The sequence below is a fragment of the Lampetra fluviatilis genome, chromosome 25, assembly GCF_964198595.1.
Source record: "Lampetra fluviatilis chromosome 25, kcLamFluv1.1, whole genome shotgun sequence".
In the NCBI taxonomy this organism is placed as follows: Eukaryota; Metazoa; Chordata; class Hyperoartia; order Petromyzontiformes; family Petromyzontidae; genus Lampetra; species Lampetra fluviatilis.
The window spans coordinates 12,576,101-12,592,663 of NC_136299.1; the positions used below are offsets into that span (position 1 = coordinate 12,576,101).

Consider the following 16,563-nt stretch of genomic DNA (forward strand, 5'->3'; position numbering starts at 1 on the left):
CACCACATCTCATGGTCCCGCGATGCAGCAATCCGTCTCGTGCACACGAGCTGCTGCTGATCTCTGTCCGAGTTGACACGTCCCTCCATCGCCTTGACCCCGCCACCCCTGCCCGAGCCACTTGCACCAACCACAAAAATGTGTCCAGCCCACACGGTTTAGCCCGTATTCTTGTACAGGGGAATTGAGTCTTTCAGGTCCATAAGGCGTACAGCCGTTTCAATACGGGCAAAATTCAATGTCTGTGTTTCTCCCTTGTGATGGGACTTTGTAGGATGAACGTTGAGATGTACAAGGGGCACGGGGTGACCAATGAGGTCTGACTTGGTCTGTACTAAGGTAGGCAGCACTGATAAGGGGTTGACAGGCGTGCAACCGTACAGACTCACTCGCCCGCTTCGCTTGGCTGACCTGGCCTCCTCCCATGCCCACCGCGGCTCATTGCCCAGAAAACTTGCGGCGCTGATCCAACATTGGGCCGATGTTCCTTGTTTACTGGGTATCGGTGGTCAATCTTTCACTCAATCCCCCACTCTTCTTTGACTCTTCCCTTCCTCCTCGCTTCTCGCCCTCAAACCACGACCGTAAAAGCGATGGCCGGGTATTCCACTCTCCATGTCCGTCACTTTCACCGCCCGCCCGGCTCGGAGTCCAACTCGTACCTTGCACTCGTGCGACGGCTTCGTCGCCTTCACTTACGTAACTTAGCGCCCGTCAAGTGAAAGTCGTTGTTGATTTGACACTCATTGCAGTCAGTGAAAGAGTGAGGGTTCCTAACACGTGGACTGCCATTTCAGCCACATCACAGTTATCTTACGAGAAGTTTGGAAATGTCGGGCAATAATTGGTCCGCAAATGGGTTTCCACGGTGTATTTCTCCAACACTAATCACATTCAGCATATTATACCGTATATTGCTGTATGGAATTAAGATTTGGTAACTATTAATGCCTTTAATAAATCTCAAGGTTACGTAATTCGAACATGTGTCCTTCAGGGTATATACAACACTATAGAATAATGGTGTATGTATCGTCAACGATTCAGAGTTTCTAGAAGGCACTTTCTTTATTAACAACTTTCACCGTCTCGTCCGCACAGTCTCCCCAGTAGCTCAGCCCAGCCTGTACACAACACCGGCAGTCTAGCACTGACGGCGCTGACTGAGATAGCCAACTACTCTCCTCTGTAGCGCAATATCTAGCGGAGACTTTGGCGACGACGGAGACGAGACGACAGCAACGAGACGAGACGAGTCCACTCCCAGCACCGGCAGCCTCGAGCTGCTGCTCTCGGCTCCTTTTATGCTCCCAGCGCGACCTGGCTCCGCCCTGACCACGCCCCCTTCTCGAACCCACTAGCAGGTTCCAGGGGCCTCCAGACGTGACCCTTGCCCTAGTTCCTCCGCCCTGCCCACACACCGTGTACGCCCCCGCCGGTGTGTGCTGGCTGTCCACCACAGTCGTTACAGGCACCGTGGTTCCTGTAATGTCGTGTTGGCAAGAAGTTAACGACCTCGTCTGGTATACCAGAGGTCGTAGGTTCAATCCTGACATGTTCTCTCAAGGTTACGTGGATTTTCCTGTTTTTTTCCCTCCACATTTAGAAAGATGCGTTTATAGCATTTGGCTGCTATACAATTCCACGCGATAAGCCACTTTGTTGAGTGGTCATTTGTGGCCAGGTTGCTTCTGAAAAATATCTATATGGCTCTGTGGGCCTTACCTGGTCAAATAAAAGTTTAGTTTATCGTCAGTTTAGCCATGTCAATCCTTGATATTGGGAAAACATTTGATTGGCCGGACCCTTGGAATTAGAATTTATGGATGGATGTGAGGGCAATGGATGACAAGTCTCACTGTATTTGTGACTCTTTAAAAAAACTGTACCAAAAAATATTACTCGAACAGAAAAATAAGATCAACATTTTATTTCAAATTCAGAATTATTAGTGTATAATACTGCCTAAGAACGGACCAAAATACATGCTAATTATTGTATTTGAGCAAAATATAGTTACGTAACACCATGTTAGATATATGCTTGCAATGCTTGTGTTTGTATTAAGAAGATAGCTCTAAGTTAGTTGGGTGACAGATCATTTTCAGGAAACAAGGATAAGATGCGGTTGGGAATAAAGCTTGAGGTTATAGAACAGCTTTTCTAATCATTTAGAACTACAAAGACCACACACTGTGAGACGAGGTCAAGCGGTTTTGTGATTTACACAGGATGGATGCCACAATCTTCACTGAGGGCATTTCTTGAGAACTCTTAGAAAATCCATCCAAGGTTGGCTCCAGATGTCCAGTTCACAGACCATAGACTAGGACATGCAAAAAAAAAACAAATTTTAACCACAGATGGAAAATGCAACATGAATACCAGCATATGGTGAATGAAAATTGTTGTGCCCAGGATGCTGCCCTGGTGTAAGGGTTAGCACACTGGACTTGCAATCCAGGAGGTCGCCGGAACAATATCTCAGCGTAGCAGTTTAAAAAAAGTGCAAGTTTCTTAAATCCCCCCCCCCACCTTTGACCACCCAGCAATATAAATGGGTACACCATAGTTCGTAAATCGGCAGGATGGGTGTGGAAGAGTAGGCCATGAATACTCTCCGGGAGTTCTCTAGAGCTTTCTCCCGTAGAGGCCCATTCACCAGCAATGGCATAAGCAAGAAGTTGCAGGGCTGAACCTTTACCTTGTGTTGTGAAAAAATTTCAATACTCAGAATATTTAACATAAACCCGGTGCATAATTCACTTCCAATTTTCGTTGCTTTTTTACTGCTGTCATTAAACGTTACCCATCCATTCTGTGCACAATAGTATAACATTGTGCAATCTACTGCTGGGGTGGACTTGATGTGAAGTGGTGAAGTAAATATGCTATATATAAGCCCAGCAACCTGAGTTTGATTACTGTCTGTGGCTGACATCAGTGGCACGTGACATCTGAACTGGTTGTGGGGCCACGTTCACCAACTCACACTGACCAGTGGTGAAAGCCAAACAACATTTGTAACTGACAATGCATGGCCTATCTATTTTAGTGAATGTATCTTTTTATGTCGTTAATGTATTCGCATTCCTATACTTAAGCTGAAAAAAATATCACGTTTACGAGTGAGAAACGTGTATTTGTGTCTTTTTAATATTGATGTTTACTAAACAAACTTTTGCAGCGAATATGTACAGTACTAATGAATCCCACGTTTATTCAATGTAGATTGCTCCACTGATGATTACCTTGCCAGCATTGACCGAGTTGTACGTTGAGCAGTCGTCAGGGCTTTGAGATTTGGGGCAGTTTGTTTCTCTCAGCTTCACTGTGATCAAGTAACGTATGCCACTGACAACCTGAATAAAATGCACACATAAGAGACAAATACACAGGTAGAATCTAAAATATCAGAGCCAACATCAGAAGTTTAAAATACGCGAAGCAGAATTACTGCAGAGCACTACAGAAGCATCACAACAACGCCCCTATTGTTCACCATCACAACAACGCCCCTATTGTTCACCATCACAACAACGCCCCTATTGTTCACCATCACAACAGCGCCCCCTATTGTTCACCATCACAACAACGCCCCTATTGTTCACTATCAGAACAGCGCCCCCTATTGTTCACCATCACAACAACGCCCCCTATTGTTCACCATCACAACAACGCCCTCTATTGTTCACCATCACAACAACGCCCCTATTGTTCACCATCACAACAACGCCCCCTATTGTTCACCATCACAACAACGCCCTCTATTGTTCACCATCACAACAACGCCCCTATTGTTCACCATCACAACAGCGCCCCTATTGTTCACCATTACAACAACGCCCCCTATTGTTCACCATCACAACAACGCCCCTATTGTTCACCATCACAACAACGCCCCTATTGTTCACCATCACAACAGCGCCCCCTATTGCTCACCATCACAACAGCGCCCCCTATTGTTCACCATCACAACAGCGCCCCCTATTGTTCACCATCACAACAGCGCCCTCTATTGTTCACCAACACAACAGCGCCCCCTATTGTTCACCATCACAACAACGCCCACTATTGTTCACCAACACAACAGCGCCCCCTATAACAGTGCCCCCTATTGTTCACCATCACAACAACGCCCCTATTGTTCACTAACACAACAACGCCCCTATTGTTCACCATCACAACAGCGCCCCTATTGTTCACCATCAGAACAGCGCCCCCTATTGTTCACCATCACAACAACGCCCCTATTGTTCACTATCACAACAGCGCCCCCTATTGTTCACCATCACAACAACGCCCCCTATTGTTCACCATCACAACAACGCCCTCTATTGTTCACCATCACAACAACGCCCCTATTGTTCACCATCACAACAGCGTCCCTATTGTTCACCATTACAACAACGCCCCCTATTGCTCACCATCACAACAGCGCCCCCTATTGTTCACCATCACAACAGCGCCCCCTATTGTTCACCATCACAACAGCGCCCTCTATTGTTCACCAACACAACAGCGCCCCCTATTGTTCACCATCACAACAACGCCCACTATTGTTCACCAACACAACAGCGCCCCCTATTGTTCACCAACACAACAGTGCCCCCTATTGTTCACCATCACAACAACGCCCCTATTGTTCACTAACACAACAACGCCCCTATTGTTCACCATCACAACAGCGCCCCTATTGTTCACTAACACAACAACGCCCCTATTGTTCACCATCACAACAGCGCCCCCTATTGTTCACCATCACAACAACGCCCCCTATTGTTCACCATCACAACAACGCCCACTATTGTTCACCATCACAACAACGCCCTCTATTGTTCACCAACACAACAGTGCCCCCTATTGTTCACCATCACAACAACGCCCACTATTGTTCACCATCACAACAACGCCCTCTATTGTTCACCAATACAACAGCGCCCCTATTGTTCACCATCACAACAACGCCCCCTATTGTTCACCATCACAACAGTGCCCCCTATTGTTCACCAACACAACAGCGCCCCTATTGTTCACCATCACAACAGTGCCCCCTATTGTTCACCAACACGACAACGCCCCCTATTGTTCACCAACACGACAACGCCCCCTATTGTTCACCATCACAACACAACAACATTGTTCCGCGAGACCAGGGCTCGGGCAAACCAAAACAACAGCAGCAGAAAAACAAACATTCTAATTCGCTTTAAAAACAAAACTCAATACTTGATAAGCCGCAATGCACGCTGTGAGTACTAGTGGTGAGTACTGGTGGTGAGTACTGGTGGTGAGTACTGGTGGTGAGTACTAGTGGTGAGTACTGGTGGTGAGTACTAGTGGTGAGTACTGGTGGTGAGTACTAGTGGTGAGTACTGGTGGTGAGTACTAGTGGTGAGCACTGGTGGTGAGTACTAGTGGTGAGTACTGGTGGTGAGTACTAGTGGTGAGCACTGGTGGTGAGTACTAGTGGTGAGCACTGGTGGTGAGTACTAGTGGTGAGTACTAGTGGTGAGTACTGGTGGTGAGCACTGGTGGTGAGTACTAGTGGTGAGTACTAGTGGTGAGTACTAGTGGTGAGTACTAGTGGTGAGTACTAGTGGTGAGCACTGGTGGTGAGTACTAGTGGTGAGTACTGGTGGTGAGTACTAGTGGTGAGTACTAGTGGTGAGTACTAGTGGTGAGTACTGGTGGTGAGCACTGGTGGTGAGTACTAGTGGTGAGTACTAGTGGTGAGTACTAGTGGTGAGTACTAGTGGTGAGTACTAGTGGTGAGCACTGGTGGTGAGTACTAGTGGTGAGTACTAGTGGTGAGTACTGGTGGTGAGTACTAGTGGTGAGTACTAGTGGTGAGTACTAGTGGTGAGTACTGGTGGTGAGTACTAGTGGTGAGTACTAGTGGTGAGTACTGGTGGTGAGCACTGGTGGTGAGTACTAGTGGTGAGTACTAGTGGTGAGTACTAGTGGTGAGTACTAGTGGTGAGTACTGGTGGTGAGTACTAGTGGTGAGTACTAGTGGTGAGTACTGGTGGTGAGCACTGGTGGTGAGTACTAGTGGTGAGTACTAGTGGTGAGTACTGGTGGTGAGTACTAGTGGTGAGTACTAGTGGTGAGTACTGGTGGTGAGTACTGGTGGTGAGTACTGGTGGTGAGTACTAGTGGTGAGTACTGGTGGTGAGTACTAGTGGTGAGTACTGGTGGTGAGTACTAGTGGTGGTGAGTACTGGTGGTGAGTACTAGTGGTGAGTACTAGTGGTGAGTACTAGTGGTGAGTACTGGTGGTGAGTACTAGTGGTGGTGAGTACTAGTGGTGGTGAGTACTAGTGGTGGTGAGTACTGGTGGTGAGTACTGGTGGTGGTGAGTACTGGTGGTGAGTACTGGTGGTGGTGAGTACTGGTGGTGAGTACTAGTGGTGAGTACTGGTGGTGAGTACTGGTGGTGAGTACTAGTGGTGAGTACTAGTGGTGAGTACTAGTGGTGAGTACTGGTGGTGAGTACTGGTGGTGAGTACTGGTGGTGAGTACTGGTGGTGAGTACTAGTGGTGAGTACTGGTGGTGAGTACTGGTGGTGAGTACTGGTGGTGAGTACTGGTGGTGAGTACTAGTGGTGAGTACTAGTGGTGAGTACTGGTGGTGAGTACTGGTGGTGAGTACTGGTGGTGAGTACTGGTGGTGAGTACTGGTGGTGAGTACTGGTGGTGAGTACTGGTGGTGAGTACTAGTGGTGAGTACTGGTGGTGAGTACTAGTGGTGAGTACTAGTGGTGAGTACTGGTGGTGAGTACTGGTGGTGAGTACTAGTGGTGAGCACTGGTGGTGAGTACTAGTGGTGAGTACTAGTGGTGAGTACTGGTGGTGAGTACTGGTGGTGAGTACTAGTGGTGAGTACTAGTGGTGAGTACTGGTGGTGAGTACTAGTGGTGAGTACTAGTGGTGAGTACTGGTGGTGAGTACTGGTGGTGAGTACTAGTGGTGAGCACTGGTGGTGAGTACTAGTGGTGAGTACTAGTGGTGAGTACTGGTGGTGAGTACTAGTGGTGAGTACTGGTGGTGAGTACTAGTGGTGAGTACTAGTGGTGAGTACTGGTGGTGGTGAGTACTGGTGGTGAGTACTAGTGGTGAGTACTAGTGGTGAGTACTGGTGGTGAGTACTGGTGGTGAGTACTAGTGGTGAGTACTGGTGGTGAGTACTAGTGGTGAGTACTGGTGGTGAGTACTAGTGGTGAGTACTGGTGGTGGTGAGTACTGGTGGTGAGTACTAGTGGTGAGTACTGGTGGTGAGTACTAGTGGTGAGTACTGGTGGTGAGTACTGGTGGTGAGTACTGGTGGTGAGTACTAGTGGTGAGTACTAGTGGTGAGTACTGGTGGTGAGTACTGGTGGTGAGTACTGGTGGTGGTGAGTACTGGTGGTGAGTACTAGTGGTGAGTACTAGTGGTGAGTACTAGTGGTGAGTACTAGTGGTGAGTACTGGTGGTGAGTACTGGTGGTGAGTACTGGTGGTGGTGAGTACTGGTGGTGAGTACTAGTGGTGAGTACTGGTGGTGAGCACTGGTGGTGAGTACTAGTGGTGAGTACTGGTGGTGAGTACTAGTGGTGAGTACTGGTGGTGAGTACTAGTGGTGAGTACTGGTGGTGAGTACTAGTGGTGAGTACTAGTGGTGAGTACTAGTGGTGAGTACTGGTGGTGAGTACTGGTGGTGAGTACTAGTGGTGAGTACTAGTGGTGAGTACTAGTGGTGAGTACTAGTGGTGAGCACTGGTGGTGAGTACTAGTGGTGAGTACTGGTGGTGAGTACTAGTGGTGAGTACTGGTGGTGAGTACTAGTGGTGAGCACTGGTGGTGAGTACTAGTGGTGAGTACTAGTGGTGAGTACTAGTGGTGAGTACTAGTGGTGAGCACTGGTGGTGAGTACTAGTGGTGAGTACTAGAAGTGGTGAGTACTAGTGGTGAGTACTAGTGGTGAGCACTGGTGGTGAGTACTAGTGGTGAGTACTGGTGGTGAGTACTAGTGGTGAGTACTGGTGGTGAGTACTAGTGGTGAGTACTAGTGGTGAGTACTAGTGGTGAGTACTGGTGGTGAGTACTAGTGGTGAGCACTGGTGGTGAGTACTAGTGGTGAGTACTGGTGGTGAGTACTAGTGGTGAGTACTGGTGGTGAGTACTAGTGGTGAGTACTAGTGGTGAGTACTGGTGGTGAGTACTAGTGGTGAGTACTAGTGGTGAGTACTGGTGGTGAGTACTAGTGGTGAGTACTAGTGGTGAGTACTGGTGGTGAGTACTAGTGGTGAGTACTGGTGGTGAGTACTAGTGGTGAGTACTGGTGGTGAGTACTAGTGGTGAGTACTAGTGGTGAGTACTGGTGGTGAGTACTAGTGGTGAGTACTGGTGGTGAGTACTAGTGGTGAGTACTAGTGGTGAGTACTGGTGGTGAGTACTAGTGGTGAGTACTGGTGGTGAGTACTAGTGGTGAGTACTAGTGGTGAGTACTGGTGGTGAGTACTAGTGGTGAGTACTGGTGGTGAGTACTAGTGGTGAGCACTAGTGGTGAGTACTAGTGGTGAGTACTGGTGGTGAGTACTAGTGGTGAGTACTAGTGGTGAGTACTAGTGGTGAGTACTAGTGGTGAGTACTGGTGGTGAGTACTAGTGGTGAGCACTAGTGGTGAGTACTGGTGGTGAGTACTAGTGGTGAGTACTAGTGGTGAGTACTAGTGGTGAGTACTAGTGGTGAGTACTGGTGGTGAGCACTAGTGGTGAGTACTGGTGGTGAGTACTGGTGGTGAGTACTAGTGGTGAGCACTAGTGGTGAGTACTGGTGGTGAGTACTAGTGGTGAGTACTGGTGGTGAGTACTAGTGGTGAGTACTGGTGGTGAGTACTAGTGGTGAGTACTGGTGGTGAGTACTAGTGGTGAGTACTAGTGGTGAGTACTGGTGGTGAGTACTAGTGGTGAGTACTAGTGGTGAGTACTAGTGGTGAGCACTAGTGGTGAGTACTGGTGGTGAGTACTAGTGGTGAGTACTGGTGGTGAGTACTAGTGGTGAGTACTAGTGGTGAGTACTAGTGGTGAGTACTGGTGGTGAGTACTAGTGGTGAGTACTGGTGGTGAGTACTAGTGGTGAGTACTGGTGGTGAGTACTGGTGGTGGTGAGTACTGGTGGTGAGTACTGGTGGTGAGTACTGGTGGTGAGTACTAGTGGTGAGTACTAGTGGTGAGTACTAGAAGTGGTGAGTACTAGTGGTGAGTACTGGTGGTGAGTACTAGTGGTGAGTACTAGTGGTGAGTACTGGTGGTGAGTACTAGTGGTGAGTACTGGTGGTGAGTACTAGTGGTGAGTACTGGTGGTGAGTACTGGTGGTGAGTACTAGTGGTGAGTACTAGTGGTGGTGAGTACTAGTGGTGAGTACTGGTGGTGAGTACTAGTGGTGAGTACTGGTGGTGAGTACTAGTGGTGAGTACTAGTGGTGAGTACTGGTGGTGAGTACTAGTGGTGAGTACTAGTGGTGAGTACTAGTGGTGAGTACTAGTGGTGAGTACTGGTGGTGAGTACTAGTGGTGAGTACTAGAAGTGGTGGTTTCTTAATAAACTCTTAAGAAGCAGCAGCAGCAGCTCGGGCAAGACGCATTCAACTCGACACACGTGACCGTCTGCTGAACTTCTTTCGCACCATACGTAGCCAAGCGTGCTACTCGACCAGCAGCGTAACCCAGAACGCATCATCTGCACGAGACAACAACAACACAAACCGTGCCGCTCTTAGAAGACATTCACACACAGAGTGACAGACACCACCTGCACGCTGCCCCACCTGCGACTTGGCTCTGACAACTCTGTCGGCCTTCTGCCACGTGGGGCTGTCCGACTCGTCGTTGAGCTTCTGCATGGCCTGGGCGACGATCTCCTGCACCTCCGCGTTGTTGCGGCTGAGCTTCTGGAACCCTCCCGTCATCCTCTCTCCCCGCACCGCCACCACCGCCACGCACAGCAGCAGCAGCAGCCACAGCGCACGACCGCTCGGAATCATCTCGGGTCGCCTCGGACGGACTCCAACTTCTCTTGCTTCGCTCTTTACAAATGTGCCCCCAACTCGGGCGAGACGGAGGCGGTGAGAGAGAGAGCGAGTGGCTGGTGGTTGTTGTTGGGTGATATCAAGCCACCAGCTGATGCGGTACAACAGCAGCAGCGGCAGCGGCGGGGTGGTTTGTGTGCACGTCCGGACAGATCAGGACCCCTTTTGTCCTTCCGGGGCAGGGCGGGTTCCACGCGGTCACTTTTTTAATAATAAATATTTAAAAAGGATTTCGCACATGTGGCACTTTTTTTCTTCATCATTTACTGGAATTGCTCACGCTGGCGAAGAGAAATTGCGTGTGTGCGAAACTGATAAAAACAAAACAAGTTTACTTGTACTGTGCAAATTATTGCCCAAATATGTAACTTTGAGTAAACGTTGCCATGCAATTGGGAAACCATCGGACTGACATAGACTAAATGTTCAATGTTTTCTGGGTTACGTCTACCCCTCTTTAACACAATTTCCACCACCATGAAGATTCTCTAATACAGTATGTATATACTGTATCAGCTGTAACATAGAGGATTGTATTAGCTCCACAATAGTCGTTATGTACATTTGAAAATTGGTTTTGAATTTCACTGGTTATAGGAGTTGATTCAACTAAATTGTTTTTTGGGCCAAATTTCAGCTTTTAACTATTCTGGAAGTGAAAGTTCATTCCCCCCCCCCCCCCCCATATTATCGGGGCCCAAATGGCTAATTTGTTTGAAGATGGCATTTTTGACCATCTAAAACTGGGAAACTGTGATTGGCCTCACAAACTCTAAATCAGTTGATCATGATGCTATATAACTGAAAGACATGGAAATTGTGAGCATTAGCTTTATTGCAGTATATTAAATTAGAAAATGAAGAAATATCGAGAAGAGTAATGTATAACCAGAGAAGGATGTTGCAGGTAAATCAATCGCAAAGTAAAACCACAGTGTCTGAGTCTGCACACATTGTCATAAATGTTTACATTTGTTTGTGTGGAGTGTCACTGGCAGTATTCTTTAGCAAAACAAAAATAACAGAAAGCCAACAAAAATACAGAGACAAGAAAATCACAAAGTCTGTAAATAAGCAACCTCGTGATGGCTGGTTTAGTCATGTACACATTGATAATTTCATCAATGAAATCACATTCTGATGTGGCAGGGTGGCTCATATCCAAGTACTGAGATGATGCCGCTGAGATCCTGGGATCGAATCCGGTCAGTCTCAACCTGGTCACTGCGGTTTAATGTCTACCAGGTTTGTCCAAGTCAGTAACTCGGATATTCTGCAATCAGCACACCACATCCAGTATACCTCCGGCAGTACTCCTCACACGCTTACTAGAGACCAGGAAAATATTGAGAACTTAAGCGATGCCGGTCACCAATAACTGCACATGCAAAAAAGCCATCAAATCAAACTTGGGTTTGCACTTAATTTGGATAAATTCTAGATCTGAGAATAGAATTGAAATACTGTAGAATATACCGGCTTGACTGTCGTGATAAACATTATTCTCGTATGGGAGAGTGGTGAGAAAGAGCTCTACTCTGTGGATCAGTTCAAACGAAGGGGTCTCAAAGATAGCTCTATATCCACTTCCATGGGATGTTTTAAAACAATATGGGTTGCAATGCTCTGCGAGAAAGCCAACAGGACACTTCATCTCACGACATGATGCCGATAGGACAATCAAGTTAAGTGGGAAAATGCCTTTTTAAGTACATTCTTGCATTTATACTTACGATATTTTCAATTTTCAAGCAGCCCCCAAGACTAACATGTCGTGAGGCATTCATCCAGCAGTGGATTAACAACGGGTTGTAAGACATTTTGTAATTGGTTCATAAGGCCCCGACAGCCATTGAAGATCCCACATACTCCCCAATATTTAATACATTTGGTATTTGCACTAAATACTGTAGACACGGTACTGTCCAAACGCCTCTGGTGTTATGTTTTGGGCAAGATTTTTAATTTTACAGCCCTTTGTCAGTTCGCTTCTGGAAGAAGGCGTCGCCGTTCTGGATGAAGTATGATTACGCAAAAATTACAGGATACAATAAGTACAGCACAATTAAAACCAATATTTATATTTTGATCGAATTGCTGCCACTATGCACGATATAGTGGCGTATCAGTCAGCAGCATCATCAGCCATGAGCAATGCACTGCTGAAGGCATCCCCACATCCAACGTTATCACACCACTTAAAATAACAAAAATGTTTAAGAATCAAAGTTTAATTTAAAAGTGAATCAAATTTTAATGATTACTGATAAGACCCTTAAATGTATTATAATTTTGTCCGGGTAATGGTCAGAAATGTTCAGAAATCGCAATAGGAATATAAAGCATATGATTAGCATAGCCTGTGCGGTGGTGTATGCCATACACTGTATGGCTCATGAAGTCATGATGCCTACAGAATGCAGGTTAATTCATGTTGTCTAAATTACACATCTTCTCAACTTCCAGTTCCGGCTCCCATGGTCGGTCAACCATTTCCACAATACAGATGGAGGTCTGGAACAATACACACAAAACAGTTAAAATATATGTTCAATTTTAGGACAAGATCATAACCAACTCAATTTCGCAATGTTCACCACTACCATTACCTTTAAGTAGAAATATATACTTACAGTGGTAGGTTGTTTTCAACAATGACCACAATGAAAGTTCATTTTAAGAGTTATGTTTGAGATGTTTCCCTGTTACAATATAGTATATAATGAAGTATTGCTTATAATATACCTAGCTCCATTATAAAAGGTAAAGGTGCAGCTCTGAAACTGCTTGATCGAGCTCCTACTGGTGGAAGGACCTCTAAGACGGAGCTCTGGACAGTATCCCAAGGGGGTAATTAGCCTACTCTATATACACACTGGCCAAACGCCTTGACAGATGTGAGAGTACCCACACTTTACCCCACCACACGGGGAACTGCCGAGGTCGACTGTGGAGTACACATTCATGTTGGACATCCGTGAAAAAAAACAGCTTGATAGCTCATCGGATTCCTCCAGTTTAAAAAGATAAAGACGCTGATTCTGATATTGCTGGGAAAGAGAGGCGGGGGTGGATTTAAGTAGCGTGCACCAATGGCTAAACCGCCACGCGGGGAGATCGAAATCAGCGACCTCTGCATTTGCATTGACACGGCGATAGCATCCCCCCCCCTCCCCCCTGTTCTCCTGTCATCTAGTGCGAATGACAAATGTGGAATTTGTTTAATTGTCTTAATACGTGACCCGTTATGCATTTTACACGGCAATTGATGTTACTGTTGTATTGGGAACCTCTGTGGTAACGTATTCACCACCTAAATTCAACTTGAGTGTGTTTATTTAGTTATTCAATGGAATCGTGCCGTACTTGTACTTTAGTTATACAAAATGACTGCACCTTTCCGATGCTGGTGTCAGTGGAGGTCTCGCAGATTTCCAGGGCTTCAGATTTGGGGCATTTTGTTTCTCTCAGCTGGACTTTGACCGCATAGCGGATTCCGTTGATAACCTGGTAAAAAAATAAACATGGTTTAGAGGAAATGCATCGATTTACTTACACTGGAGCATGCTGCTGGCACACCGCACCTCCGATTAGCGCGGTCGGGTTACGTACGGTGCAAAAGAAGTTCAACATACAGTACAGGGTGGTCCAGGTGTCTTGTGACCCCCCACCCCCATTGCATTCTCTAGAACTTAATATTTTAAGTAAAGTTTATTTAAAAGAGACATTAATATGCAAAGGAAACATGTTAGGGGTCAATTAATTGGGGGGGTCACAATACATCTGAACCACCCTGTACACATGTACATACTGCAGAGCCACATGCACACCAACAACCACTCCACTCACATATTCACTTTACCGTAACATACAAAACACATGACACATTAAGTGCATTGTATGTAGTAAAGTACGTCCATAATGCAACAGCATTCAAAGAGTGATGCGTACATGACGACTCATTGAGCCGCCTTTGATGCGCCCTGTCATTGAGTTATTGGAACATTGCAGTACTGTACGGTCTCATAAAAGGCACAATTGTGGCTGACACAGCGTTTATGAAGTTATTGTGATTGTCTCTTAATTATTACAGTGAATGTACTCTAGAGATGATATGGGGTGTGGTGTTGATCGGAGGTGGGCCCGGTCCAAATCCCTGTACATTCACATTCAAAATACCAGACGATACACTCATGCAGTATACAGTTCAGTACGCGTAAAAACACACCGGCTAATCTGATCGTATATCAAAATAATTCTCGCTATCTCGGGTTCCCACCTCTCCCACTGTAGCACAAACACGGATATATAAATACATAATGCTAATAAGACTGGGCCTCTCAGTACTGTCAGAGTACTTAGACGAATACCGCAGCAAAGGCTCAACACATTACCGGGACCAGAGTTGGTGGGCACGAATCAACTCCCTGCCCCCCCCTGCACGCACAGATGCCGAAATCCCGGGGCAACAACAGCCATTCGCCACTAAGTGGCGGTGTCGGCACCACGGCGCTTGTGCCAGGCTAGGTGCATGTTGAGGCCACGTTAAATGTCAAACGTCCGCTGGCAGGAGGCCACGGGGCAGACCCAGCAGGTGCCAGGGAAACTCTCCACTCTCTCCACTACTGCCCCATCACCGATTGGGAGTTGTGGGGGTGGAGTGTCCGATGGTACAAAATACCCAGGCAGGTGCTAAGTTTTGGCTGGGCTGATGGTAAAACCCCAAACCTCTTAATGGCACGCTCCAGTCTCAGCAGCAGCGTCTCCAACTCCTCCTTTGAGTGAGCAGCAATCACCAGATCATCGACATGCAGAATAACGTGGGTTGAGCAATAGGGAGCCATCCCTCGACCACACGGCTACCACACACACGAGCAAGACGAAGAGCACCACGTCGTGTAGCCTGAACAGTCGGGGGAAGGGCTGTGAGCGAGTCAGGGTGGGTGGGTGGCTCGCACCACGCCCGGCCGCCTTTGTCTCCCCTAAGTGTGACGATGGTTAACACGCGCATTAGCATACACACTTCTCACAGACACACACAGACACACACATAGACACACACATAGACACACACATAGACACACACATAGACACACATAGACACATAGACACACATAGACACACACACATATACACACAGAAACACACATAGACACACACACATAGACACACACACACAGAGACACACACACAGACACACACATAGACACACAGACACACACATATACACACAGACACATAGACACACACACACAGACACACACATATACACACAGACACACACACGCCTGTCGATGTGCACAATCTCTCTCCGACCAACCAGCCGACGGCATCACGCACCTGCCGCTCCGCCGCCAAGATCTCGTCCACAGTCTCCCACGTGGCGCCGTCGCTCTCGGCGTTCAGCTTCGCCACCGCCTTGTCCAGCAGCATCTTCATCTCGGCGTTGTCCACCCCGATGGACAGGACGCCTCCAAGCAGCGGCTGCGGCTGCAGCTCGATGGGGTCGTCCTGCAGCTCCTCGTCCTCCTGCTGCTGCTGCGTCAAGTCCGGGACGAAGGCGGCCACCGTGAAGCAAAGCAGCATCACGCGAGCGAGCGAAGGCATCTTGGGGCTTGTTGGCTCGACTTTGCTGGGCTCGTGGCGTGTGGTTGTTGTTGTTGTCGTCCTCGTCGTGTGGTATTACTGGGAATTAAATTGCCCTTTTTAAAGTGCGCTAAGGCGATTTCGGAGCGCCAGTCCGTGGGGGGTTTGGTGCTTTACAGCCGCGTGAGCTTCCTGGAACAGCGCTGCGTCGTCGGCGGACGTCAGCCGCTTGACTTTGCGCAGTCTGATAAAATCAAGACGCCCAATAACAAATATGTGGACAAACGAGGTGTGACATTACACAAGCCACCCGCGTTTGCTCAAACTTTTCAAACCCGTAGGACTTGTTTGTCAAACATAACCAACAAGGCTTTGACCGGTGAAATTAACTCTGTCAAATGAATGTGTGTCTCTCCCTTGTGCTTCTAGTGCGTACGATTCGCATCTAAAGGTGCCATTCAAGTGCTGAAGACAACACGGGTTGACATTGCAGTTATTTCTCAGCAGTGCAAGTTCCCCAGAGAGACACGAGACATACAGCAATTAACTTTGGCCTAAAATTATGTTATATAATTATTAAAGTTGGCAGCATATTTTTTAAATATATAGTTTAGAACCCAACACGTTGTTCTATTGCAGTACTTTACAAACACAGTAAAAAATGTATGATGAAGGTAAACACGACATGAACTAGACGGAGTGACAGCACGACACTTAGGGGCGCGACATCAGAAAATATCCACGGATCACAAAAATATTTCATTGCGTTATAGAAATCGTTCTTTCTAGAAATGCGAGTTACCTCACCTCCCCCATTTTGGGGGGGAGGGGACCAGTTAAATACAAATAAAGACGCTAAAGTAAAAGCATCAACCCCACCACATTTGTAACAAATTTCAGCTTTC

At 47.2% G+C, this 16,563-nt stretch overlaps 2 protein-coding genes across 2 annotated transcripts; both read right to left on the reverse strand.

Moving 5' to 3' along the window:
- Positions 1-1,915: 1,915 nt before the first annotated feature.
- On the reverse strand, positions 1,916-10,238 carry LOC144941828 (cystatin-POGU1-like). The gene is made up of 3 exons (XM_078868310.1): positions 9,812-10,238; positions 3,252-3,362; positions 1,916-2,326 (listed from the first exon to the last, which is right to left on the reverse strand). The coding sequence occupies exons 1-3, from the start codon at positions 10,025-10,027 to the stop codon at positions 2,249-2,251; spliced, it is 405 nt and encodes a 134-aa protein (XP_078724436.1). The 5' UTR covers positions 10,028-10,238; the 3' UTR covers positions 1,916-2,248.
- A 665-nt stretch (positions 10,239-10,903) lies between these two features.
- LOC144941829 (cystatin-C-like) lies at positions 10,904-15,935 on the reverse strand. Its single transcript, XM_078868311.1, has 3 exons — positions 15,413-15,935; positions 13,469-13,579; positions 10,904-12,586 (listed from the first exon to the last, which is right to left on the reverse strand). Exons 1-3 carry the CDS (start codon positions 15,677-15,679, stop codon positions 12,497-12,499), a joined length of 468 nt encoding a protein of 155 aa, XP_078724437.1. The 5' UTR covers positions 15,680-15,935; the 3' UTR covers positions 10,904-12,496.
- Between the last annotated feature and the right edge of the window lie 628 nt (positions 15,936-16,563).

What these genes read in the sequence shown, in the direction of transcription:
- LOC144941828 (XM_078868310.1), bottom strand. Translation starts at nt 10,027, where the DNA reads ATGATTCCGAGCGGTCGTGCGCTGTGGCTGCTGCTGCTGCTGTGCGTG. An exon ending in TTGTCAGAGCCAAGTCGCAG is followed by an intron (nt 3,363 to 9,811) that starts GTGGGGCAGCGT and finishes CATTTTATTCAG; the next exon opens with GTTGTCAGTGGCATACGTTA. An exon ending in ACTCGGTCAATGCTGGCAAG is followed by an intron (nt 2,327 to 3,251) that starts GTAATCATCAGT and finishes TGCATGTCCTAG; the next exon opens with TCTATGGTCTGTGAACTGGA.
- LOC144941829 (XM_078868311.1), bottom strand. Translation starts at nt 15,679, where the DNA reads ATGCCTTCGCTCGCTCGCGTGATGCTGCTTTGCTTCACGGTGGCCGCC. An exon ending in TCTTGGCGGCGGAGCGGCAG is followed by an intron (nt 13,580 to 15,412) that starts GTGCGTGATGCC and finishes TTTTTTTACCAG; the next exon opens with GTTATCAACGGAATCCGCTA. An exon ending in CTGACACCAGCATCGGAAAG is followed by an intron (nt 12,587 to 13,468) that starts GTGCAGTCATTT and finishes GTATTGTTCCAG; the next exon opens with ACCTCCATCTGTATTGTGGA.